We start from the raw sequence: 27,271 nt of genomic DNA, 5'->3' as shown, positions 1-27,271 counted from the left end.
TTCCTGACACTAGTTTTTACTGTTTGTACTATTGCAGGGAAGTTTCCAAGGAAATCTAATATTTTAATTTTCCAAAAACCAGATTTATCCATTTTTTGTCTAACAAATCTGATCTATGTACATTTTTAGGAAATTGCAGATAATAAACTCGCCCATAGGCCACCATGCTGTTAACTCTGCAGGGCATCCTGGGTAGTGACATCACTCAGCTTCTTCATCCTCTTCCTGGTTCCTGTTCCCTGTCAAATAAACATCCATCAAGCCTTTTACAAAACAACCCCTGGCTCTTAGCCCCCCTAGGAGGTGGCACGGCGCTGTTTGAAACTAAACCTACATTTATTTACAACCAATAGTTAAATGAGACAATAATGTTAAAGTAGTCCGGTGTCGCCATAGCAACCTAACAAAAATCGAACTAAGATGGGGAGCGGGGATCAAATGAGGAGCAGGGTCTCTCAGCCTCTCCCTCCTAGTTCCCACTGAAGGTGAGCCTGCTCTGATTATGATGAGAACACCGGGCCCAGGTGTTCCCAATCTGATCGCCCGCCAGGCCACACCCACTGGTTCCTGAAAACAAAACACGCCACAGCCAGCAGACTGGCAACCAGCTGAATTTAAAGTGGCAACAAAAAGGAAAAAAGGGGCAAAAAATACAAATAAGGCCAATGGAAATATAAAGATAAAAAATTACACCATACACAACCTGATTGATGGATAACTTCAAAGTTTCCCTTTTTTAAAGGTTTTCTGGGGGAATAATTTTTCAAATTCAGACACAAAAGAGTCTCACGTTGAGTATCACTGCCTTAGACCAGGGTTCTCAACCTTTTCAGCCCGTGACCCCCAAAATAAAGGTTCCAGAGACCGGGAACCCCCACTGTACCTGAAGCCAAACCGGGGGCCAGCAAACTACTGGTCCATGCTGTGGTATTTGCTTATCAAAGAAACAAATATCTTTTAAATTTATTTGTATAGTAAGTAGCCCTCTTAAAAATGTAAATCCGTTTGTAAAATACAGAATTTAAATATATTAAAAATAGCTAAAATGGGTTAATAATGGAAAAAATAGTGGAAAAGGTGGTGAAATTGGATTTTAAAAGTAGCAGAAATGGGTTAGAAATGCCAAAAATTAGATAAAAGTGGTAAAAATAACCAAAAAAATGCAAAATGGGTAAAAGTGGCAAAAACAGGAATATAAAGTGGTGAAAGGGGATTAAAGAGAATGTGGCTAAAATGGTGTTAAAATGCCAAAAATACATAGAAATTTGGTGAAATGGGATGAAAAACTGATATAAACTGGCAAAAAAAAGGGTTAGCTGTGGCAGAATCTGGAAGAAATGGGTGAAACTGGCAAAAATGGGCATATGAGATCGTGAAATATAGCAAAAAAAAAAAAAAAAAAGTGGTAACGAGGGGTTAATAGTGACAATAATGGGACAACAGAACCAAAATAGGCAGAGTGTCAAGATTTGGTTCAGAAGTGGTAAAAACAGGCAGAAATAAAGTGGTGGAAAGGGTTAAAAATTGAGGAAAAAATGGGTTTAAGTGGCAAAAACGTGTTAAAATTTGACAAATTGGTGTAAAGTGGCAACAGTGTCATTTAAAAAATACTCTTCGTTTTTTAAGGCATCTCAGTGTCTCACTACCCTAAATGGGGTCCTGACCCCAACGTTGAGCACCCCTACCATAGGTGATCTTTTTATTTACAGCTATGAACCGTAGGATTCCAGTGTGAATACGTTTTAAATAAAGATTTGGCTAAAATCTGAACACGGCGTCTGCCATTCCTGAAAACGTCATCAGACGCATAACAACTCATGAAGCTCTCAGAAAGTTCAACCCACAATGTCCTGAATTTAGCCCATAGGTGTGAGCGTGCCTGCTTGTCAGTCTCTTTATGTCAGCCTTGTGATTGGCTGGTGACCCGGTCCAGGTTTACCCTGCTCCTCGACCAATGACAGCTGGGATAGGCTCCAGCGTTCATAAACACGACCCTATTTAAAGGAAAACAACAACCATGGAAGCATTTGTCTGAAAGTCACCCATTGACTAGGTCACTGTTTAAACCGTAACACCGGCTGCAGGCTGGTCACAGTGATGGACTCGCCGTCCAGCAGCAGGTCGGTGTGTGTGTGTGTGTGTGTGTGTGTGTGAGGTCACAAACAGCTGACATTGTTTGGACAGTAATCTGACCCCCCACAGGCAGCAGGATGATCTGCAACCCCTCAGCATTTATTCTTAGAGTCTTTGTTCTGCTGACGGCCGGCGAGCGTGACGACATGTGGAAGGTCAAACGTGAGTGTTTTCTCTGCATGCCTCTGGTTTTCTCTCTTTGAACTGAGACCTAGAAAGTCTGCTAGTCTAAATCTGCTGAGTTTTAACATTAAACAGTGATGGATGGACCTGGACCCTCAGAGCCTCTGATGTCTGCAGGAAGGGCGTCTGATTCTCTAGTTTCAAAAAGAATTTCTAACTCAGAGCACAAATACACAGGTAGACCATCAGGCTGATATTTAACATCTAACCATGAAGACTGGAGGAGGTCTCACCCTGAGAATGGACCCTGATAAACCCAGAGAATGGACCCTGATAAACCCAGAGAATGGACCCTGATAAACCAGAGAATGGACCCTGATAAACCCAGAGAATGGACCCTGATAAACCCAGAGAATGGACCCTGATAAACCCAGAGAATGGACCCTGATAAACCCAGAGAATGGACCCTGATAGACCAGAGAATGGACCCTTATTAACCCAGAGAATGGACCCTGATAAACCAGAGAATGGACCCTGATAAACCCAGAGAATGGACCCTGATAAACCCGGAGAATGGACCCTGATAAACCAGAGAATGGACCCTGATAGACCAGAGAATGGACCCTTATTAACCCAGAGAATGGACCCTGATAAACCAGAGAATGGACCCTGATAAACCCAGAGAATGGACCCTGATAAACCCAGAGAATGGACCCTGATAAACCAGAGAATGGACCCTTATTAACCCAGAGAATGGACCCTGATAAACCCAGAGAATGGACCCTGATAAACCCAGAGAATGGACCCTGATAAACCCAGAGAATGGACCCTGATAAACCCAGAGAATGGACCCTGATAAACCCAGAGAATGGACCCTGATAAACCCAGAGAATGGACCCTGATAAACCCAGAGAATGGACCCTGATAAACCCAGAGAATGGACCCTGATAAACCCAGAGAATGGACCCTGATAAACCAGAGAATGGACCCTGATAAACCCAGAGAATGGACCCTGATAAACCCAGAGAACGAACCCTGATAAACCCAGAGAACGGACCCTGATAAACCCAGAGAATGGACCCTGATAAACCAGAGAATGGACCCTGATAAACCAGAGAATGGACCCTGATAAACCCAGAGAATGGACCCTGATAACCCAGAGAATGGACCCTGATAAACCCAGAGAATGGACCCTGATAAACCCAGAGAATGGACCCTGATAAACCCAGAGAATGGACCCTGATAAACCAGAGAATGGACCCTGATAAACCCAGAGAATGGACCCTGATAAACCCAGAGAATGGACCCTGATAAACCCAGAGAATGGACCCTGATAAACCAGAGAATGGACCCTGATAAACCCAGAGAATGGACCCTGATAAACCAGAGAATGGACCCTGATAAACCAGAGAATGGACCCTTATTAACCCAGAGAATGGACCCTGATAAACCAGAGAATGGACCCTGATAAACCCAGAGAATGGACCCTGATAAACCCAGAGAATGGACCCTGATAAACCAGAGAATGGACCCTGATAAACCCAGAGAATGGACCCTGATAACCCAGAGAATGGACCCTGATAAACCAGAGAATGGACCCTGATAAACCCAGAGAATGGACCCTGATAAACCAGAGAATGGACCCTGATAAACCCAGAGAATGGACCCTGATAACCAGAGAATGGAACCTGATAAACCAGAGAATGGACCCTGATAAACCCAGAGAATGGACCCTGATAAACCCAGAGAATGGACCCTGATAAACCCAGAGAATGGACCCTGATAAACCAGAGAATGGACCCTGATAAACCAGAGAATGGACCCTGATAAACCCAGAGAATGGACCCTGATAGACCCAGAGAATTGACCCTGATAAACCCAGAGAATGGACCCTGATAAACCCAGAGAATGGACCCTGATAAACCCAGAGAATGGACCCTGATAAACCAGAGAATGGACCCTTATAAACCAGAGATTGGACCCTGATAAACCCAGAGAATGGACCCTGATAGACCCAGAGAATGGACCCTGATAGACCCAGAGAATGGACCCTGATAAACCAGAGAATGAACCCTGATAAACCCAGAGAATGGACCCTGATAAACCAGAGAATGGACCCTGATAAACCCAGAGAATGGCCTCGATAAACCCAGAGAATGGACCCTGATAAACCAGAGAATGGACCCTGATAAACCCAGAGAATGGACCCTGATAAACCCAGAGAATGGACCCTGATAAACCCAACATTTCCATAATAAGGTTTTCAAAAATGTTCATTTGTTCAAATGTCTCCTGATCATTTGAATCAATAACCACAGAACGGTGATGATCTTCAGTCATATTTCCACAGAAGCAGACATGGTGCATTAGTCCTTTAGTTTAATTATTATAAATACATGTTAAATAGATATATATACCTGTGTGATGTTGAGTTTCACTTCTGCTTGTCTTTGGTGCAGCTCCTGTTATTTTTCCTAAAGAGCTGAGATACCGGCCCATTCTGGAGGTAAAAATCACAAACCAGCATGACAGCAAAGCTTTAAGAGCGACTAACGTTAACACTAAAACTTACTTCAACATTATAAAACACCAGGAAGCCTGAATCACTGAGGCTGGACTATGGCCACTAATGCTGTCCTAGTAATCCACATCACTGTCTCCTCCTCTCTGCTCAGCTTAGACCATAAAGTTTATTCTGATGATATTCACTCATCATCAGCTTCATGAAGCTGCAGCTCTGTTAGCGCTGCTGTTAGCGCTGCTGTTAGCCAGAGAAACTCTCTACAGCAGTGTTACTCAACCCTGCTCAACCAAAGAGTCAAACTCTTGAAAAGTTCATTTGCAAGAACCACAATTTAAGTGGTGAAAAGTGGCAATTAAAATAAGTTAAAGGTGTCAAAAATGGTCAAAAAGCAGCAAATACTGGGACAAAAGCGGCAAAAATGGGTGGGAAGAGACAAAAAAAGAGTTAAAAGTGAAAAAACGACTGAAAATACTAAAATGGGGAAAAAATTTAGAAAAAAAGGCAGCTTGAATGGGTGAGAAGTGGCAAAAAAGGGCAAAAAAATTGCAAAAAATGGGGTAAAAAGTGTCAAAAAGGGCAGAAAGTGCCAAAAAAAAAGGGTGAAAAGTGGCAAAAAAATGAGTTACAGGTGACAAAAATGGTCCAAAAGTGGCAAAAATGTGGAGAAAAATGAGTGAAAAGTGACTAAAATGGGCTAAAATCATGAAAGAATGGTGAAATGGGAACTTAGTGTCATTTAATTGCTAAAGGCAGCTTAAATGGGAGACAAGTGGCAACAAAGGGACAAAAAAATGCAAAAAGCAGGATAAAAGTGTCAAAAATAAGCTAAAAGCAGTAAAAATGGAATTAAAGTAGCAAAAAAATGCAAATATGTGCGACGGAAATATGCAGACAAAAACAGGTGGACAATTAAAGCCACTGTTTTAGTGTGGGAAACACTCAATGTGACTTGTAATGGATCATTTCTGATGTAAAACTTTCCTTTTTAAGGGAGTAATATTTGAAATGAAGACCTGAAAGAGCCACATGTTAAGTTTGACTGGACATTCTGATAGTTTTTCTCTCTGCGATATATGTTGTGGTTTTTGGATTAAATAAAATATAGCCATAAAAATGAAAGTGCTTTTATGCAGATTCATTAAAGTAAAAAATGATACATATTTTTTTACTTGCTGGGTCTGTGTGCCATTTTGGATTAAGAATATCCCACTCAGGGTTGGTGTGGTTTGGCTTTTTTATGATAAATCAGTAGTTTAATAACGCTGCACAGAGCTCCTCCCACTGATGAGGATTTCAGGTAGACTTTATGCAGCAAAACTGTGCTAACATGGCTAAAATTCCTTACCATGTGACTACTGCGTAAGCGTACATCACCATGGCGATAGAAACGTGATATATCGTTTATATTGGCCCTAATAGAAAGGGACATTTCCCCCAGATGACTGCATGATGGATCGTAGAAACTGGACTTCAGGGTAAAAATGCTGCATTGCATCATGGGACATTTCTCCCAGGCGGTTAGAAGAACACTCAAACAACAGTACGGCTGAAGTTTAATAACTCTGCTAGCACTGCTCAGTTCATCTTTCTCATCACTCCTCTTCCTGTCCCCTCTCTGACCACTTCCTGTGCGCTTAGAGTTTGGTTCCCCCTGACCCCATGTCCCAGTTCAACCTGAGGAGAGGTTCCCCTGACGACGAGTTCCCCGACCTGTGCAGGAACGCCACCGTAATGGGACGGATCCTCACGCCCGCCATGTACCGCCGCCAGTTTGAGCGCTGTACCCAAAGCGGAGTCATGTTTGATGATGTCATCCGCCCCGGCCTGGAGGAACCAGGTGATGTCATCATGGATGTCAGTGCGGTGTTAAAGGGAACGCTGGCGATGGAAAATTACAGAAAGGTTAAAATCGGGCAACAGCTAACGAAGGACACTAAAACCATAAACACTTAAACCATGAAACTGCTTTAGTAGGACCGATCCGGTCTCAGTGTGAGTCTGATTCAGCTCCAAGCTTCTGCAGGGCCAGCTTTAGTAGACTGGAGGTCCTAGACCAGGGGTCTTCAACTCCCTTAGCTTTAGTAGACTGGAGGTCCTAGACCAGGGGTCTTCAACTCCCTTAGCTTTAGTAGACTGGAGGTCCTAGACCAGGGGTCTTCAACTCCCTTTTCAAAGGGCCAGCTTTAGTAGACTGGAGGTCCTGGTCCATGTCACAGGTTTGCAGGGAAAAACTCAGAAGGGAGGACCCAAATGCAGATCAAACAAATAACTGATTTAAAGAACAAACAAACAAAAGAACTTACTACAAAATCAATCAGTCCATGAAACAAACTAAATCCAAAAGAAGCACGAGGAGTAATAGGCACGAGGAAGACGTCAAATGAACCGACACAGACGCAGGGAGACACAGAGACTAAACACACGGGGAGTGATTACACCATGGGAGACAGGTGTGGAAAATGAGACACAGCTGAAACTGGTGAGGATAATCAAAGTGGAGGGAAACTCAGGCAGGAAGCAAAACTGGAATCACACACAAGGGAAGGCAACTACAAAATAAAACAGGAAACATGGAACCTAACACAAGAAGCAGACGAGGACTGAATGACAAAACTAAACACTAGAAGCTGAACAAAGAAAACACAGGAGGACACAAAGAACCAAACACAAGGAGGGAGACTAAAACACAGGGAGGAAATCTAGAACATGGAATAACTAAACAAGAAGCACAGGGAAACTAAACATGAAACAGGGAATGAACTAGACATGAAATACAAGGAGTAACTCAACATAAAACACAGGGAATAACCTAAACATGAAGCACAAAATACACGGAAACACAAGGACTACAAGAAACACCTAAGAACTAAACACCAGAAATATACAGACTAGGAAACCTAAATACAAAGTAAAACTAAAAACACGGAAATCACAGAACAAGGAAAACACGAGGGATCAAAACTAAACTGAACTAAACACTAGAAACATGAAATACACTGAATAAACACAGGAAACACACTAGAAAACGAATAAATTTACTAAGAACCTGGATCATGACAGTCCAGGGGTCTTTAACTCCCTTTTCAAAGGGCCAGCTTCAGTAGACTGCAGTGAACCATGACCTGAAGTACTCGTATCTTTAAGGTGATTGGTCGGGTCCTGTCTCTGTCGGCTGTGTCGCCGGTGACGCTCAGTCCTACATCCTGTTCTGTGACTTCTTTGACCGAGTCATCGAGGCGTTTCACGGACACAAGGTCACCGACCAGACGCCACAGAGCGACCTCAACTCTGACAACCTAAAGGTAGCAGCGTGTCGACTGCTGTGTTTGATCTGATATTCTTTAACAGTTATTCTATTTAACCGTGAGCATTTTAGCCCCGTTTTCTCATTTCAGGGCGGTGACAACTTGGACGGCTCGTATGTCGTCGGCTGTGAGGTGAGCGTCGTTCGGGGCGTTGAAGACTTCTGCTTTCCGACCCACTGCAGCCGAGGAGAGCGCAGACAGCTCCTCTCACTGGCTAAAAAAGGTGATGCTCGTCTGTACTGGGTGTAATCCTGACCAGCAGGGGGCGCTGAGACAGAGACAGCAGAGTCTCTGATGCCTGCTCTAACTGTGTGTCCATTTTTAGCTCTGCAGCGTCTGGATTCAGAGCTTCCAGGTCACCTCGTCTCTGTGGAGGAGCTGAGCGAGGAGCAGCAGAGGCAGCTGAACATGAACGCCCCGTCGGCTCTGCAGCTTCGCACCGGTGTGGCCCGTGATTGGCCCGACGCCAGGGCAGTCTGGTCAGTCTGTCAAATCCAACACCACCACTGAAAAACTTCTCATTATTGCATATGTAGATCAGAAACTCCTGTGTCCACAGCTTTGGTCTCACCAGGACCCGCCACCAGCAATCACAACCAGAACTTAGTTTATTTTATTTTCCAATCAGATCCATTCATTTAGACCAGAAAGTTCAGAATGAGACAAAACTAAGAGAATGAAAAATACCACAAATTTTTTGTGTGGCGTGTTTGTCTAAAATAATCTTCCTCTTTGTTAAACTGAGATACGTCTGGCAAGTCTCAATCCAACTCTCTTGTTTACCCATGATCCCTTGCTGCAGGGTGAGTGATGACAGCAGTTTGGTGATCTGGATCAACATCGAGGACCACGTGAAGCTTGTGTTAAAAAAAGATGATGCCAATATCACCGAGGCTTTCAAAGACATCTACACCTACCTGCAGAAGGTGAGCAAGGATGACGTCATCTTCAAAGGCAAGGATGGAATGTCTAATGAGCTCAGAGGATGATGTCATCTTCAAAGGCAAGGATGGAATGTCTAATGAGCTCAGAGGATGATGTCATCTTCAAAGGCAAAGATGGAATATTTAAAAAGCTCAAGAGGATGACGTCATCTTCAAATGCAAGGACGGAATGTTTAAAGAGCTCAAGAGGATGACGTCATCTTCAAATGCAAGGATGGAATGTTTAATGAGCTCAAGAGGATGATGTCATCTTCAAATGCAAGGATGGAATGTTTAATGAGTTTGAAGATGACGTCATCTTCAAATGCAAGGATGGAATGTTTAAAGAGCTCAAAAGGGATGACGTCATCTTCAAATGCAAGGATGGAATGTTTAATGAGCTCAAGAGGATGAGGTCATCTTCAAATGCAAGGATGGAATGTCTAATGAGCTCAGAGGATGACGTCATCTTCAAAGGCAAAGATGGAATATTTAAAAAGCTCAAGAGGATGACGTCATCTTCAACTGCAAGGATAGAATGTTTAATGAGCTCAAGAGGATGATGTCATCTTCAAATGCAAGGATGGAATGTTTAATGAGCTCAAGAGGATGAGGTCATCTTCAAAGGCAAGGATTGAATGTTTAATGAGCTCAAGAGGATGATGTCATCTTCAAATGCAAGGATGGAATGTTTAATGAGCTCAAGAGGATGACGTCATCTTCAAAGGCAAGGATTGAATGTTTAAAGAGCTCAAAAGGGATGACGTCATCTTCAAATGCAAGGATGGAATGTTTAATGAGCTCAAGAGGATGACGTCATCTTCAAAGGCAAGGATTGAATGTTTAAAGAGCTCAAAAGGGATGACGTCATCTTCAAATGCAAGGATGGAATGTTTAATGAGCTCAAGAGGATGCCGTCATCTTCAAAGGCAAGGATGGAATGTTTAATGAGCTCAAAAGGATGACGTCATCTTCAACTGCAAGGATGGAATGTTTAATGAGCTCAAGAGGATGATGTCATCTTCAAAGGCAAGGATTGAATGTTTAAAGAGCTCAGGAGGATGACGTCATCTTCAAAGGCAAGGATGGAATGTTTAAAGAGCTCCAGAGGATGAAGTCATCTTCAAGGGCAAGGATGGAATGTTTAAACAGCTCAAGAGGATGACATCATCTTCAAAGGCAAGGATGGAATGTTTAAAGAGCTCAAGAGGATGAAGTCATCTTCAAGGGCAAGGATGGAATGTTTAAACAGCTCAAGAGGATGACATCATCTTCAAAGGCAAGGATGGAATGTTTAATGAGCTCAAGAGGATGACGTCATCTTCAAATGCAAGGATGGAATTTTTGGCTGTTTATCAGGAGACCTCAGACCCTTAGCTCCGCCTCTGTCTGTTCCTGGAGCGTTGAATGAAGCAGCAGAGATTTCTGTGTCAGGCGTCTCTGTTCATCTACATATGAGCCCAAAAACAGAGTTTTTACACTGCTTTTGTGAATAAATTTCTCATAACCAGGGAGAAAAGCGGTTAAAAGTGGCCTCAATGATTCGGGCTGCAGGCAATCTAGAACACGTTTGTAGCATGTGGTGCAAACTAAAACAGTTTTTACCCTTACTATGAGAAATTCATCCATGAAACCATAACACTGCCTCAGTGTTCAGTAGGTCCACCTTCTGTAGTTCAGATTTTGTTGAACAGTCCTCAATTTAAAACAGGAAGTAAGCCATGGAGGTTGGCCGACCGTCTCTACTCGTCATCTTGTCACCACTGCGATTGTTGTGGTAAATACCGTGTAGTTCAGTTAAAGCTTTGTTACCCTAACGCCACTTAAAAAACAAACATTTTAAAAGTTCTTTTGAAGGCATCAGAAAAAATATGACCTTAGACCAATCATCGAAACAATCCTGATGATCCCACATCCCAGTAACACAGGTTTGTTTCCTGCTGTAGCTGGGCGACTTCTACAGAGAGCTCAAACACCCGTTCATCTGGAAGCATCAGCTCGGCTGGGTGACGAGTTCCCCCGCTGATGTGGGGACGGGTTTAAGGATCGGCGTCCGCCTCAAACTGCAGCACTTCTCCCGACACAGACGAGCCCAGGACATCCTGAGGAGACTGAGGGTCTCCATGGAGAGGACAGGTACCGACAGAGGCCAGTGGTAACATCAGTGTCATTTATTCTGATGGGAACTTTGATAGACGTTAATAATTCTATTAAGAAATAACCAGAGTTAGCACTGATGTTAGTGTAGTAGATCCCTAAATAAGCTCTTCCTCTAACTCATGGATCTAAAATATGTGTATAAACCTGACCTAGCCAGGCACAGCGGTGTTAATGTTGTTTTAAATACCAGGCAAAGCTGCTGGAATTCAACAGCTCTGCTTTGAAACATTCTGTTTAATTTCCCAGAATCCCCGGCGCTCTACCGTGTGAGCAACGTGGCGACCTTCGGTGTGAGTGAGGTGGAACTGACCCAGCTGGTGGTGGACGGGGTCAAACTGCTCATCGCCATGGAGAAAAGGCTGGAGGACGGCAGGGACATCGATGACCTCGTTCCTGCGCAGAAGTAGATCTGGATGATGATTGGCTAAAGTGAGGAGGCATCCTGACCAATCAGATTAGGGGAAAATAATACAGGCTTGTTGTTGCTGATCAGAGATAATTTTCACCTAAATGCTTCAAATCATCAAGCTAATTTTAATATTAGACAAAGATGACCGGAGCAAACACTAAAGTCAGTTTTTTAATGATGATTTCATTTATTAAGGGAGGCTGGCCACCCCTGAGAAAGTTCACCACTGTTCACAGTTTTCTCCATTTGTGGCTAATGGCTCTCACTTGTGTTAGCTGGAGTCCCAAAGCCTCAGAAATGTCTTTGTAATCCTAAAATAACACTCAGTTAACCCTCAGGCATCTCTAGGGACATTTTTGTCCATCTGGGCACATTTGTCCTCTTTCCCTGCTCACCATTCTGGCTGTGTTAGTGCATATGGTCTCATTTTTGTAAGAGTTTGTTTCTAGGCAAATTTTCAAATTCAAATTCCAATGTCTCTAATAGGGCAGTAACCTTGCAAAGCAGATGGATACGCCCGTTTCCTTGTTTTTCACTGGCGAATCCATCTTCAAACATAATCAAACTGGCATTTAAAGGGTTAAAATCCTGAATATTATTCATTATGTGATTGTTTTGATCAGAACTGAAGTTGATCAAAAGAAAAAAAAAAAGCAGAAAAAATATTTATGTATATTATTTTCATTGACATTTTTGGAAGTGGATGTTTTTTGTCCTTAATGACTGGAAACATATATTTTAAAAGATGCTACAAAGAACAGCAGTGAGTTGTTTTCTTTTCAAAAATGTAAAAAGTCGAGTACTGACATGTCTGTAGTCGCAATGTTTCACGTTAAGGCCCATTTATACTCCACTTTACGCATTTAAAAATGTATACGAAATAAATCTTAAAAAATAACTAAATAAAATAATGCATCAAAGTCAATATTTTGGCTAATCATGGACATGTCCAGGCTGGATTTAGGAATAATGCTCCAGCCATCCAACATTTGGTTTAAGGAAGATTTCACATTTTTCACCTTTTTCATAAAAACAACATTGAATTGAAGTAATCTGTTAAGTTTTTATGGCAGTTTTTTGGAAGTGGTCTTTTTTGTCCTTAATGGCTTGAAAGGGTAGTAAATGAAAGTGATGCCTGAGGGTTAATGAATGAAATCATGATTAAAAACTGACTTTAGGATTTATTCAGGTTATCTTTGTCTAATATTAAAATGATTTTGATGATCTTAACATTTACGTGTGACAAATATTTTTTCACTTTACTGTAGATGTCACCTAGCCCACTGCTGTTCAGTGGATCAGTAACACAATGCAGTTGCCATCTCGGAGAGGGGTAAGAGATCTGATTCATGATTGGAGCATTTCAGTATAGGGACCCGTACTTCCAACTTCACCAAATATCCCGGCACATAAATACACGTCTGGCGGTTGTAACAAAACAAACAACTTGTATGATGGTTCAGATTTTAGCAACTAAAGATTTTTATAAATCCTGGACAGATTCTAGCCGTCAGATTTATGGATCCTCTAATGTAATCGTGTAGTTGCATGTGGGAAGCTAGGCATTCAAGGGTTAACTGTACAGGAACACACTAAAGTCAGTGTCACCCTGTTTCCCTCCTGTTGTTCTATTTAAAAATACTAACATGACATTATTTTTTATGCCACACAAAGACCAAGACAACAAAAAGAATCTACCAAACACTACTTCATTTACTTTTGGTGCTACATTTGGATGAAATCCTCATTGTACCTTCTTCTGTTTTCATGACATTGGATGAGTTCATTTGGTCTTTTTGTGGTTAAAGAAACCCTGATTTTAAGGCTCCATTAATGACTCACTGCTACCCCTCTCCAAGATGGCGTCCGTGTAAGCCGATGAGCAGGATGTGTGTAGACTTTGTGGATGAAACAGCTTTGAGATGAGGAGAATTCTTGACATTCATGCTGTAATAAATGGTTTTTATCTCTGCTCTTCTTGGACTGTTTGAACGTCTGTGGTGAGAAATGACTGGAGATGAAAACAACATTTCTTTAGTGTGTTTTTATTTGAAATGAATCCATCATGGCTACACTGGATGTCTGCTACTCTCACTGAGCTGACGAGTCTGACGACCAGCCCGTCACCCCCGACTTCCTATCTGTTACTACCTGTGAAGACTATTTTCAAGTAAGAGGCTCAGATTTACAGTCTGTCCCACGCTACATGAAGGCAGCATCATAATCAGACCTCAATGATCCCAAAAGAGTAGTTAGATTCCAACCAAGGCCTTATTTTTACCTTTTAATAGCTCAAAGTTTCAGAAGTTCTCTTACAGCAGTCAAACAGGCTGAGTCTGTCCAGGCTGACAGACCGCCAAGCTCCGCCCACCTCTACTGCGACTCAAACCGAGGAGTCTTTTCCATCAAAACTGCCCTCTAAAAGGTTTACTGAACGGTAACCGTTTCTGTTTCATAGATGAATTTCACAGAGAAAAGCTGTTCAAGGACAGAAGCTTTCCTACTTGGTGCAAGTGATCCCAGAATGCAGTGCAAACTAGCCTCTCTCTCATTGGCTGCTGCAGGTATTCTGTCAGAGGCGGCCCAATCTGGAGTCAGTGCTATCATACTGGTTTGACAGCATTTAAAAAACCGCCAAGCTCTACAAGAAGCAGCCAGTCGATGGAATAATCATGGCCGACAAGAGACGGACGTGGTCCAGAGTGAGGCTTCATTTTACACCAGAGGGGTCCAAACTTTGTCACTGAGGGTTAAAAAATAAAAATAATACAAGGTAGACGGGGCCACTTTAACCTAGTATTAAAGTTAGTGGAACCAATCCACTAGCAAGGATTTGAGGGCGGCCAATCAGATATCTGTTAGCCCTGGTTGACCTGGCTACCACAGGGCAGATAGCAGAACACAGAAGTGAGACCCTGGCTGCTTTTTGCTGCCATAGTCCTTTAGTCTTTATTCATCAGAGCGCAGTAAATAAAGACGTCTTTGCTGTCTGTGGCATGCCAATGGATTTTTCTAGACAAACTGTTTGTTTACAGCAGCACTGATGTATGCTGACGCTAAGGAGTACGATAGAGTCAGGCACAAGCCTCAAATTCAACATTTACTTTTCAAGAATTTCCTGCAGGTCACTTTGAAATGGACTGTGGGCCACATTTGGTCCCCAGGACTCAGTTTGGACAGCACGGCATGCATCGTTTGTCTGAATGAAGACGCTTTAGATTAGTGTTACTCAACCAAAGAGCCAAAGTGTTGAAAAATACCTTCGCAAGAGCCACAATCTAAGTGGTAGAAAGTGGTGAAAATGGGTTAAAGTGGCAATAAAATAGATTAAAGGTGGCAAAAATGGTCAAAGAGGAAGCAAAAAAAAGGGCAAAAAATGGGTCAAAGGGGGAAAAATAGGCATAAAATGGCACAAAAAAGTTTGAAAGGGGCAAAAACTGGGTAAGGAGTGACAAAAATGAATAAAAAATGACCAAAATAGGGAGAAGACAGCAAAAATGTGGGAAAAATAGGTAAACATGAGGAAAAAAAGTGGTTTTACTGGCAAAAGGCAGCTTAAATGGGTGAAAAAGTGGCAAAAGCAGCAAAAAAGGGGTGAATTTGCAGAAAAAAAAGCAGCCAAAACTGGCGAAAAAAGGCAAAAATGGATTTAAAGTGCCATTAAAATTAGTTAGAGGTGTCAAAAATGACAGAAATGGTGAGGAGTGGCAAAAAAAATGAGTCGACTAAAAATGGCAAAAATAGGAAAAATTAGAAAGAAAGTGGCACACAATGGCTAAAGGCAACTTAACTGGGCAAAAAGTGGGGAAAAAATGGCAAAAAGGGGGGAAAGGACTGAAAATAGCAAAAAGCAGGATAAAAGTTTCAAAAACTGGGTTAAAAAAGGGGCAAAAGCGGGATAAAAGTGACAAAAACAGGTTTAAAAAGGGGCAAAAGCAGGATAAAAGTGACAAAAACAGGTTAAAAAAGGGGCAAAAGCAGGATAAAAGTAATTAAAACAGGTTTAAAAAGGGGCAAAAGCAGGATAAAAGTGACAAAAACAGGTTAAAAAAGGGGCAAAAGCAGGATAAAAGTGACAAAAACAGGTTAAAAAAGGGGCAAAAGCAGGATAAAAGTGATTAAAACAGGTTTAAAAAGGGGCAAAAGCAGGATAAAAGTGACAAAAACAGGTTAAAAAAGGGGCAAAAGCAGGATAAAAGTGACAGAAACTGGTTTGCAGTGTGTGGCCAGCCTAAATGTTTTAAAAACGGTCTTCCCTCCTGTGATGCTATCAGAAACTGAAACTAACAATCTGAACCAGAAAAACGACATTCAGAGGACACGTTCATCCTACACATCCCCGTCTGTTTGACTGCTGCAGGATGAGCTTCTGCTGGTTCAGCACCAAATCTTCTCGTTCCTGTTTGTTTCCGCCTCTGTAAAAATACGACCCTGGGTAACAATGTCGGGATCCTTCTAGCAGATATGCATCGGTTCTTACCTTCTTTTTTTATAAGTGCTACGACATACAGTACAAAGTGTTCCTCGACAACCAGTGATGGAGAACCATTGCACAGTGAACGTTCAGGACCTGGACACTAAAGAGTCAAAGACTGAGAAGCTCTCTAGTTAGAAATGTTAGATCGTGGTGCTCTTCCACTCAGACAGCGGCTCCACTCGTCTCCAATCTGCTCAACATTTCTTACTTCCATGATGCCTGGGGCTTTTTTGGAGCGGATACTAAAATGTGCCGTTAGGACACCGTGGACCCCCGATTGGTCAGAGAGAATCGTCACTAGGAGGGTCACCAGTGGGGCGTCTGACACAGGAATCAAACCCCTCCTATCGCTGTCTTTGTCCTGCCATATGACGTCCCAAACCCTCCTAGCCACAGACCGAGAACCAGGTCCACTATCACCGCCATGTCCTCCATTGTTGTTGGACGTCATGGCAGTTTCACACATGAAAAACCAAGAACCTGGTACTGAAACAGAGTCGAGCCAGTCCCACATATGGAAAAGCACCAATAGTGTGAATAAAAACTCAAAAATACATAAAATAAAACCCTCAGATTTCCTCTGGAACAACTGAACGCCTCAAATATAAAGCAGTCCAATCAGAAGGCAGTAAATGGTGGAATAGATAGAGTTGAGGTTTTTACCAGAAACTGTAAGACACATGCTTAAAGGCCGCCGAGGAAACCGTCCTTCAGAACACTGGTTCCCAACGTGGGGTCCAGGACCCCCTTAGAGGGTGCTTCCAAGAGGTCGTTACTGTGCAGTCAGTGAAACGGTTCAAATCGTGCTGATCTTTAACATCAGTGTTTTTGTTTTTAACGTGGGTCTTTGGGGGCTTCTTAGATAGGGGGTGTCCGAGGACTGAAGGTTGGGAACCACTGCCTCAGAATAGAAGTCTGGTAATTTTATACATTTCTTCTCCTACCGTGTCCTAGCGGTACTAACATGAGGCCAGTATCAGTGACAAAACCTGTTGGACTATCTTGTAAGAAACGCAGCGCCCTGCTCGTTTTTGTCTCTCGCATCGACATGGAGGAGGAATAAGGGGTCTGAGGCCATGGTTCTCTGCCTGAAAATGTCAGATTCCTTCCTCAAGGTTTGGAATGAGTCTCTGCCGCGGGTGAAGGAGTTCAAGTATCTCTGGGTCTTCTGCATCAGCAGCACTGAGGGCGTTGTGCCGAACCGTTGTGGTGAAGAGGGAGCTGAGCTGAAAGGCAAAGCTCTCTCCCGTTGATCCACCTCCCAACCCTCACCTATGGTCATGAACTCTGGGTAATGACCGAAACAAGGAGGCTGTGGTTCAAGTGGTCGAAATGAGATTCCTCAGGAGGGTTTTCAGATCAGCCTTAGAGATACAGGTGAGGAGCCTGGACATCCGGTTTGTCTTGAAAGGAACCAGTTGAGGTGGGTCAGTGTACCTTCTGGCAGATCCATTTCCTGGTTGAAACCAGACTGAAAAAGACACCGTCGTTATTCCGTTTTTTCAATATCGACCAAAAATGGAAAAAGATGAAAAAATGAGCCGATTTTTCATTTTTCTGTTTTTGACCACAAATGAAAAAAGAACAGAAAAACGAGTTGTTGTCGCGTTTTTTTTTTTTTTTTTCATTTTGGGCACAAAACAGAAAAACAAATAACATTTTAAATAAAGGGTCCAATTTTTGTTTTTCAATTCCGTTATTTTGTTTTCTTCATTTAATGTAATACTTGAGGAAAAGGAAGGTTTATGCCACAGCTGCCCTAAATTAACAGCATTGCTAAATACCAAAATCATTTTATGTTTCTACAATGGTTAATACACCTATATGTAGAAGCTGAAAAAAACTGAATAAATAGTAAAGCACATTAATATTTCTGATTAATATGTCAGATTATAGTTATTTACTGTCATTCCTGAAGAGAAAAATGAGTTTTAGTGGTTGAATGTTATGCTTGATTCATTTCTGACTTCTCAGAGAAGCCCAGTGAGCCGGCTCAGATTTGGGTGAATTCAGTTTGAAATTCCTCATTCCTGTTCAAAATGGTAAAACGTAGAGAGCTGACTGAAAATGAGAGAGTCCGCATTAAAGCACTTCATGATGCTGGATGGTCTCTGAGACAGGTATGACAGGTGGGCTAATACATTTGTTAAGCTCTCTACATATATATATATATATATATATATATATAATTTTGAAATGCTTCGCTTTCCTAATGTGTCACATGATTTCCTTTTCCTCAAGTATTTCATTAAATGAAGAAAATAAAATAACAGAATATAAAAACAAAAATTGGACCCTTTTTAAAAAAAATGTATTGTTTTTTTTTTTGGTCAAAAAAAAAAAAAAAAAAACTGGAAAATTGGCTCATGTTTTTATTTTTTCTATTTTTGACCAAAAATGGAAAAAATGAAAACATGGGCCAATTTTTCATTTTCTTAATTTTTGGTCAAAAACGAAAAACGGAATAACAAAAGCTTCACCAATTTTTTCAGTCTGGTTTCAACCAGGAAATTAATCTGCCAGAAATGACCCTGACCAAGGTGGTTCTAGGTCAGCTTCCTGTGACGGTCTTCCGGGCACGTCGAACTGGAAGGAGACCCCAGGGTAGACGCAGGAGATGCTGGAGGGATTGTAGATGTCCTTTGTCCTGGGAATGCTTCAAAATCCACCAGGAAGAACTGGACAAAACTGATGGAGAGAGTGGTCTGGGTGGACTTGCTCAGCCTGCTGCCACCATGACCCGACCCCAGATAAGTGGAAGAAGATGGATGGATGGCATTTGAACCTTTGCGCTCTGATTTGTGTTAACACTGGGGCAACACATAAGGTTTAGAAAAATATAAAATCACCAGATTAGTCCTTTAAGTTTGAAGGGTGGTAAATGGAAAACATGATTTCCTGCTCAAACTGATGGTTCTGCTTCAAGCGACAGAAACCATCAAAATAAAACATACACATTTAAAAACAAAGACACAAAATAAAAAAAATGTCAAAATAAAATCAGACTGTACACAACGAAATACTGTGCCTGCACATATTCACCTGGACAGGTGGTGTTTTCTACAGCGTTAATAATGTAGAATAGAAATGAACACATTCTGTTCTGTCAGCTGTTCATGAGGACAAAGATTCATGGAGCTTTACGGTTCAGGTTCGGCCACACACAGAGCTCCAGTCTTATTGCAAAGTGCTCATATCAGCCAGCAGGGGGAGCAAGAGGGATGTCTGAAGACAGCGTTGTATTCCCTTGGAGGTTTCACCAAAGATGGTATGGAAGGAACGGAGCACGGCCACCGGATGAACTCCTTACAGTCCTGAAGACTTCCAGTTATCAGTTATTGAGTGATCATTCAATGTCCTCATTAAAAAGCATTCATACTGACACGCTTGCTTGAGTTGACTGTTCATGGTTGGCAACTTCTAGAGAAGTGGGTGGAACTGGTGAGGAGCGAGGGTTTATTCAAATCAAATTCAGAATATAGGACAAAATTATTGCAATAAGACATTTTTGTTAGATTGATTTGAATTTTGGGGGGATTTTTGCTTAGAAATCTTTGGATATTTTTGCAGAAATTTGAGAAATTTATTTGGACATTTTTAGAAATTTGCTGAGAATTTTGGGGTGGGAAATTGGCTTTGAAAATTTAAAGTATCTTCTTGAAAATGTGATCAATCTATTTGTAAATTTTTGGGAATTTGATTTGAATTTCTTTGGAAATTTATTTAGAAAAATTTAGGTATTTCAATGGAAATTTTTTAACATTTCTTTGTAAATTTTTGGGAAATTCATTCAAACTTCAGGGAGAATTAGCCATGAAAGTTTTAGGTAATTTCATGATAATTTTTAACATTTATTTGTTATTTTTGGGGAATTTGATTTGACTTTGTTTGGAAATTTATTTAGAAAAATTTTGGTATTTTAATGGAAATTTTCAACATTTATTTGTAAATGTTGGGAAATTTGATTCAAATTTCTGGGGGAATTTGCTTTGAAAACTAAAGGTAGTTTCATGAAAATTTGAGAAAGTTATTTGTAAATTTCTAAGAAGTTGATTTGATTTTTTGGGGGGGTTGCTTTGATCTTTTTTAGTATTTCTATAAAAATTTGAGGAATTTATGTGAAATTTTTTGTCAACTTGGTTTGATTTTTTGGGTGGTGGAGCAGCTTTTTAATTTGTAGTTATTTTCTTAGAATCTTTTAACATTTATTTGTAGATTTTGGGAGATTGGATATAAATTTCTGGGGGGAATAATAATATAGATTGGTTTTTAACCTGAAGAATATTCATGTTAAATTGCGATTGCAATGTTGGGTGAAAAAATCACAATTAGATTCTTTTTCAGCCCTGATCCTAACCACAGTTGGAGAGCCACAGGAATGCTGTTAGAATAAGAGCTGGTTTCATCCAAATGTCCCCACTTCTTGTTCTGGATTTCCAAGATGCCAACAGCCAGGAGTCGTCAACATATAAACCGCTGTCGTCATGGTGGCTACGTCCTCGTCTTTCATGCCGTCTGGGGTTAAATCTGACAGTGAACTGCATCTTTATCATTTTATCCTCAACGGTAAACTGTGCAACAGGCAGAATTATCAATAAAGCTTTGTTTTAGTGCCATTAGATGGAAAAACTTTCCGTACAGAAAGATTGCCAACATTTTTGTGCAATTTAGACCAGAGTTGGGTGGCACAACAAGTCAGTTTTAGAACTTCTCGAGAGTTGAGCCAATGCAGCTGGAATCATGGAGTAATTCTGGAAATTTCTGGACAGAAAACCTGAAATAATCACCTGGTTTTGACTGGATATAAATGCCTTTAAAAATGTTATCAAAGTAGATAAAATCAAGCTGTGAATTTCAGAAATGATTTTTCCTTTTTCAAACAAAACTCTTCACATGGAAACTTAAGCCCGTAAACCAGGGGTGTCAAACTCAGTCACAGCAGGGGCCGGATTCTGAACCTGGGTCTAACCTGAGGGCCTAACAGGGTCAACATTTCACCATAACATGCCAACCTTATTTTCACCAGAAATAAAGTATGGGGGGAAAAACTTGGCACTGATGATAAATGATTTTGAGATTAAAAGGTGAACATGATAAGTTAACAGCTCATTCTGAGATAAAAAGTCAAACTTAGAAGTTTAAAGGTAAAAACATGACATTTAAAGTCAAAATAATATTTTTAAAAGGCAAAATATGAGATAGAATACTGAAACCATGAATTTTAAAAGTCAAAAACTGAGATAAAATTCAAAATCATGATTTTTAACAGTCAAAATACAAGGTTAACACTGAAATCAAGAGTTTTAAATGCCAAAATATTAAACAAAATTAAAAATCATGATTTCTACTGTAAAAAATGAGATAAAATTTAAAGTTAGGAATTGAAAAAGGTTAAAACGTGAGATAAAAGTCAAAACCGTGATTTTAAAAGGTCTAAATAGGATATTAAATTTAAAATTATTAACCTGTAAGGGTTAAAATATGAAATAAAAATTAAAATCTATAATTTACACTCATAACTGTGAGATGCAAAAATGAAAATATGGAGAAAACATGAATTTTCTTCCCCACATTCCTGACTTTTTATCAAATTGTTTTTCCTTTTTCTAATTTTTTATGACTCAACAAGGATATTATAAATCATCCAGGTTAAATTTACATTTTTATACTGGAGGAAATCTGCAGACCTCATACTGGTGGGACAGTTAGAATAAAAATATGATATGATTTGGTGGGCCGGGTGTAACTGTACCATGGGCTGGATTTGGCCCCCAGGCCTTGAGTTTGACACCCCTGCCGTAAACACTCCTGTCCCCTCCATCAGCTGTAAGCAGCACACGCGGCAGTGGGTAAGATAATATCTGAGAGGCTGCAGGAAATGTGGATCTCTTAATTTGGTGTGCAGAGCAAATATCTGCTGAATTCAGATTTTTGAGTCACACGACTGACTAGGAGGTCATGCTGTCTTTGGCTCTGACTGTGGGTCGTTTGTCACGCGGTGTTCAGGGACTCAACCAAGACCCGACTACTGGCCAACCAGCTGCCCCTGATTGGACGATGGATGTCCGACATGTTTGGGTCATAAGACAGCACACACTCCAACAGAGAGAGCAGAACCACGAGCAGAATCCTCAACTATGGGGCTTTTTTCCTCGTAAACTAACAGTCAGTGTCTTTCTCCGACACAGGAGAAAGGCAGTGTTATTTTTGGCAGCTATTTTTAATTTTAGTCTTAGTTTTAGTCTTTTTAATACATTTATTTTAGATTTAGTCACATTTTAGTCAATTCTACCCTTTTTAGTTTTAGTCCATAAAGGTCCTCACATTTCAGTCTTTACTTTTAGTCCAAGCATTTATTCTCTTGTCTAAATCTGGTACCAAACCATGGTAGTGTGCTCCCTGCCAAACCTGGGGTCCCTGCTTTCTACAGCTGAGAGGAAGAACAGATACAGATGTATTGTTTTTGACAGATTTACCCACAGTGGAGAAATATGGATTTTTAATGTTAGGTGAAAACTAACATGCTAGACAAAAACTTGGTCTAGTTTTAGTCACCACAGATCTATTTTTGTTAGTCTAGTTTTTTTCATGGAAAAAAGGCTGTTGACAAACATTTTAGGTCAGAGTTTTAGTCGACAAAATTAACACAGGAGAAAGGCCTTCCTGCAGACCTCCAGCTGAATATTTATTAGTGTTTAACTGCTAGTTTTGTCTGTTGGAGATGCTAATTATGTGTCAGAGAGATGAGAGAGATTTTGTTGCTGTCTTAAGCATCAAAATGAGACAACAGATCCGACTTCAACCAGTCTGAGACTGTTCAAAGGAGATTTGTCATTTGTTAGTCCTGATTTCACTCGTACAGCATGACCTCGGGTCGTGCACGGACATCGAAACGTAAAGTGTGATTACATAAGTTGTGCACAATGGTCGTGCATCGTAAGCGATTCAGTCTGAGTGTAAGCTGGCGTTCCACCACCTCTGCTATAGAACCGACTTGAAATTGCTGTCATAGGCAGTTTCAACTCCTCTCATCAACCAATCTTTGGTGTGAACTGGGCTCTAGAGAGTGTGGATGGTATCAAACATGAATTATCAAATCGAGAAGCTTTGCTGTTAAGTTTACGATGATTGCATCATTTTAAAAACACTCATAGACGGGTCTTTAAGCTTTTTTCCGGCTTTTTGTACACAAAAACTGCATTTGAGGATGGTGAAAACTCTCCTTTTGGAAAACTCCTTCCAGAGTGAAGATTTTAAGAAACTGCAGCGTTTCTGTGCAGACTTGAATCTTGAATCTATCGGGGTCGGGTCAGGGTGGATTTGGGGATCTTTGGGCCTGATTGAAGCTCTTGCAGACATTCTGCCGTTTCACGGTTAAATCTGAGGTAATGCTTGGATGTCTGTTTACTTGCACTCCAGAAATCCGATTAGCATCACGTTAAGACGAAGACTTGGATGATGCGGTAGCATGCATTGTAAGGATATACGTCTAAAAGTCCAGATTGCATGCAGTTTGGTTCGTCTTCATGTTTTCATCATCAAACTTCGTCATGCCCAAACATTTCTGATCAAGATTCTTCAGGTTTCGCCTAAAAATATTCAGAAAGGCTGAGTTATCAGCTTTAACCTGATGAGGTTTCCTTTGACTGCGTTTTTAAAAATTCTGTGCCGGACACATCTGAAGTGCATTTAAACAGCGGCTAACAGCATTAGCGTCTTTTCAGTGGCGCTCGTTTCTTCTGTAACTGAGGGAGGAGCCTGCTGATGTCCTTTCTTCCTATATTTGGTTTCAAACACGTAGTGCTAACGTTACGTAGTGAGTGAGTCGACTATATTAAGGTGTGTTTTTGCTGAGTCATACAGCAGTTAGCGAGGAGTCAGCGTGAAGAAGAGGAGGAAACGTGTTCTCCTCTCAGTGTTCGGGTAAGAGACGAAGTTCACAGCCGGAGCTCGTTGGCCACTTTGGAGGCGATGTTTTTGAAGGCGATCGACGTGCCAGAGATCCTCTTGAACCGCACGCCATTGAGCGAGAGGCGGGGCAGCTTGCACACTTCCATCTCCCATTGGACCAGGCTGTCCTGCCGGGCGTCGCCGTGCACGCAGAAGAGCAAATAGCGCTCCCGCTGCTCGTAATCGCAGTTGTTGGCGTCCAGGACCCTCCGGATCTCCTTCATCATGTCGCCCGGCTCCATAGACGACGTGGTCTTCATGCTCCAGGTGAAGCGCAGCGAGCGAGGCTTGGACTCCCGCCCCTCCTCTTTGGGCTCACCTGAGAAACTCCTGCAGGGACACAAAGTCTGCATTACTGTCAGATAGTCTGCAGAGATCGTAGCGACAGACCCGTTCAGGCTCCGGATCGTATGAAAACAGATCGGTACGTTTGAAACGATACGACGGTCTCTACCCGGATACTCACGTTTGGCCTTAGGTTTTACTTCACACATTTTCCACATTATTCTTTTTAGTTTTGATTTTTTACTCCGGCTTGACCTGTCAGCTCATTGCTGAGAAGTCAGATACTGTTTTAAAACTTAGCTGTCTGCAGGGGAAACAGAATAGTGGCGTGAGTTGTGTCTGCGTCTGGCGGGATGGGTTTGTACCTCGACAACAGCTGGGAAAGCTGCGTGTTTGGAGGAATGCTGAATGGCATCTGTGTTTTTGTCTGTACCGACCTGCGAACAAACTTGGAGGTGATCTTTCCGATGAGGGAGCCGGAGGTTCCGCGGCGGGGCGAGGCGGTGTGCTGGGACAGGCTGGGCGAGGCGGGCGGGCCGTTGTAGGTGGCGGGTCGTCGGTCTCTGAGCTGGGCGCCGTGGAAGGTGGAGCGACTGGAGGAGCCGCGGGGGAAGCGGGTCCGGTCTGGCGTGGTGCTGCTGCTGGTGATGCTGAAGGCTGACGGAGATGATGGCGGCTGCTGCTGGGGCGAGCTGAGGGGGAGGAGTTTGATGTTGGCGTGTTGATTTAAAAATACAGGAATCATTTCTTTGGTCAAACACTGGATAAAGTTAATCACCTCTGATATTCAGCATTATCATCGATGGGGGGCAGGCAGGACTTCATGGGATGTCCCGACGCTGACATGGACTTCACATGGCGAGGCCGTGTGGAGGACACGGTTGCCCCTGGCGATGGTGAGGGAGAAGCTGCAGGTACCTCAGGTAGACTGAAACAGACAGACCGGTTATGAGTCCAAATACACGACGAGTGATACTTGAAAACTCCCAGAATTCTTCTCACCTGTTGTCCTTCCCGTTGTGAACGGCCGCCAAGTGGCGGTCAGTGCTCGTCCTGTCGTTAACGTACGTGTTCCTGCGAGTTATGCTCTGTAACGCAAACACAGAAGCGATTATGGAAGTGAACATGTGAGAACTCCTGTCCAGTGTAGAAATAGAAGATCTTTGTTTTTACGGAGCTGCTTTCATCAGATTTGCAAAGAATAAACCAATCAAACCGATCAACAATCTACTTATCAGTTTGAAATCTAGAATATAAACAGAAAATTATTAATAAAGTCATTTTATCCTCTGGTAAATTGAAACCAGACGTTTAATAGCGCCGTCTGTTTTAGCTTGGCGCCCGTTCGAACCCGGTTTGTGTGTTTAATGATATCAGCTCCTGGTTCAGACCAGAATCTGGATCGTCTCACCCCTGAGGCTGTGGCTGACCTCCTGCGGTCTGGAACTCCCACAGGCGACGCCGGATCCTCCTTCCTGTCACTCTCCACACTGTTGGCATGGCAACGCTTGGTGTAGGAAACAGGCGGGGGGATAGAGGGCGCCACTGAGACAGAAAACAAAAGCATCAATGATTAAGACGATCCAGGATGGAGAAGTATTCCTAAAAGCATCATCACGTATTCATCAGTCTCACCGTGGTCACTGAAACGCCGCTGCTTCTGATTGGTCGTAACGTTGCGAGAGTGGGCGGGGGATTGGCTGGCGCCGTTGAGTTCACTGCTGGGTCGTGACCTTTGACCCAGGTTTGTGCTGGACAGAGACTCGCTGCCTTCAAACTGGTGGAAAAAAGTCAGAAATAAAGGGTTTACAGTAGGAGGCTAGGCTAGCAGTTTCCCTCTGCTTACAGTGTTTATGCTAAGCTAGGCTAATGACATACGGATCACAGATTAATGTGACCCTGAACTCAGATCTCCTAGAAATATTAACCTCTGCGTGGAACATCACAATCCTGGATGCCACCCAGATGGCAAAACAGACGTGTTACTGACTGGAAGTCAGGGCCGAAGAAAAACTTCTCTGCAGTGTGATGTAACCTCCGTACGGTGCACTGCGCTGTCAGCCACTCTAAATAAATCTGTTCATAAATAATAAACGGTGAGCCACAGGGCTCAGTAGTGGGACCACTTAGACTTTCTATCAACATCGGCACAAATAAAAAAGATTTGGCACAAAATATGGATAATTCATTAATTTAACCTGTTTATTTTCTAATGTAAATCTGTTAAGTGTAGTCTTAGTTTTCAGTGAAATTCTGATTTTTTCGATCCTTGGATTTTGATGCCGCAGGGATAACCTCGTCATCTGGGCTGCTTTTTTACGGTGCTGATAATTTCCTTATTGACTCCACTGTGGACGGTGATTATTGAGGGAATAGAGAGCAGGAAAACACAACAAATAAACAACAGTAGAGGAACAAACCTCAGCAGGTTTCCTCCCCAGCAGCAGGTAAACCGCCGTCACCTCGTTGTATTTCTGACCTTCCAGCGCCTTCTTCACTTCGTCCTGAGGGAAACCCATCGTCCCCATCAGCTCTAGAAACACAAACATAAGGCAAGGATGGAATGTTTTAGAAGCTTTAATGACATCATCTTCAAAGGCAGAGGATGCTATGTTCTATAAACTCTGATGACGAATCTTCAAAGGGAGAGGATGGAATGTTTTATAAACTTTGATGACATCATCTTCAAATACAGAGGATGGAATGTTAATAAACTTTGATGACATCATTTTCAAATGCAGAGGATGGAATGTTAATAAACTTTGATGACATCATCTTCAAATGCAGAGGATGGAATGTTAATAAACTCTGATGATGAATCTTCAAAGGGACAGGATGGAATGTTTTATAAACTTTGATGACATCATCTTCAAAGGCAGAGGATGAAATGTTTTATAAACCTTGATGACGTCACCTTCAAAGGGAAGCTTTGTTGACATAATTTCCAAAGGCAGAGGATGGAATGTCTCAGAATTTTTCATT

The 27,271-nt window shown here is 41.9% G+C and overlaps 2 protein-coding genes across 2 annotated transcripts in view; one reads left to right on the top strand and one right to left on the bottom strand.

Moving 5' to 3' along the window:
• Positions 1-2,210: 2,210 nt before the first annotated feature.
• On the top strand, positions 2,211-11,575 carry zgc:172076. The gene is made up of 9 exons (XM_041785169.1): positions 2,211-2,295; positions 4,716-4,762; positions 6,419-6,617; positions 7,925-8,082; positions 8,176-8,308; positions 8,411-8,564; positions 8,888-9,011; positions 10,955-11,144; positions 11,415-11,575. The coding sequence occupies exons 1-9, from the start codon at positions 2,211-2,213 to the stop codon at positions 11,573-11,575; spliced, it is 1,251 nt and encodes a 416-aa protein (XP_041641103.1).
• Positions 11,576-22,457: 10,882 nt separating this feature from the next.
• The window catches only part of LOC121509169 (serine/threonine-protein kinase MARK1-like), a 31,674-nt gene continuing 26,860 nt past the window's right edge, over positions 22,458-27,271 (bottom strand). The window contains exons 14-20 of the mRNA XM_041786414.1: positions 26,710-26,822; positions 25,925-26,066; positions 25,701-25,834; positions 25,292-25,377; positions 25,068-25,217; positions 24,727-24,981; positions 22,458-24,334 (exon numbers count right to left, since the gene is read on the bottom strand). Coding sequence (XP_041642348.1) covers positions 23,992-24,334; positions 24,727-24,981; positions 25,068-25,217; positions 25,292-25,377; positions 25,701-25,834; positions 25,925-26,066; positions 26,710-26,822 — 1,223 coding nt within the window. The 3' untranslated portion in view covers positions 22,458-23,991. The remainder of the gene's footprint in view (positions 24,335-24,726; positions 24,982-25,067; positions 25,218-25,291; positions 25,378-25,700; positions 25,835-25,924; positions 26,067-26,709; positions 26,823-27,271) is intronic.

This window comes from Cheilinus undulatus, linkage group 4 (genome assembly GCF_018320785.1).
Source record: "Cheilinus undulatus linkage group 4, ASM1832078v1, whole genome shotgun sequence".
Lineage (NCBI taxonomy): Eukaryota > Metazoa > Chordata > Actinopteri > Labriformes > Labridae > Cheilinus > Cheilinus undulatus.
The sequence above is the reverse complement of the archived record's forward strand: the minus strand, read 5'-3'. Positions and strand labels throughout refer to the sequence as shown.

What these genes read in the sequence shown, in the direction of transcription:
- zgc:172076 (XM_041785169.1), top strand. Translation starts at nt 2,211, where the DNA reads ATGATCTGCAACCCCTCAGCATTTATTCTTAGAGTCTTTGTTCTGCTG. An exon ending in GATACCGGCCCATTCTGGAG is followed by an intron (nt 4,763 to 6,418) that starts GTAAAAATCACA and finishes CTGTGCGCTTAG; the next exon opens with AGTTTGGTTCCCCCTGACCC. An exon ending in CCCGACGCCAGGGCAGTCTG is followed by an intron (nt 8,565 to 8,887) that starts GTCAGTCTGTCA and finishes CCCTTGCTGCAG; the next exon opens with GGTGAGTGATGACAGCAGTT.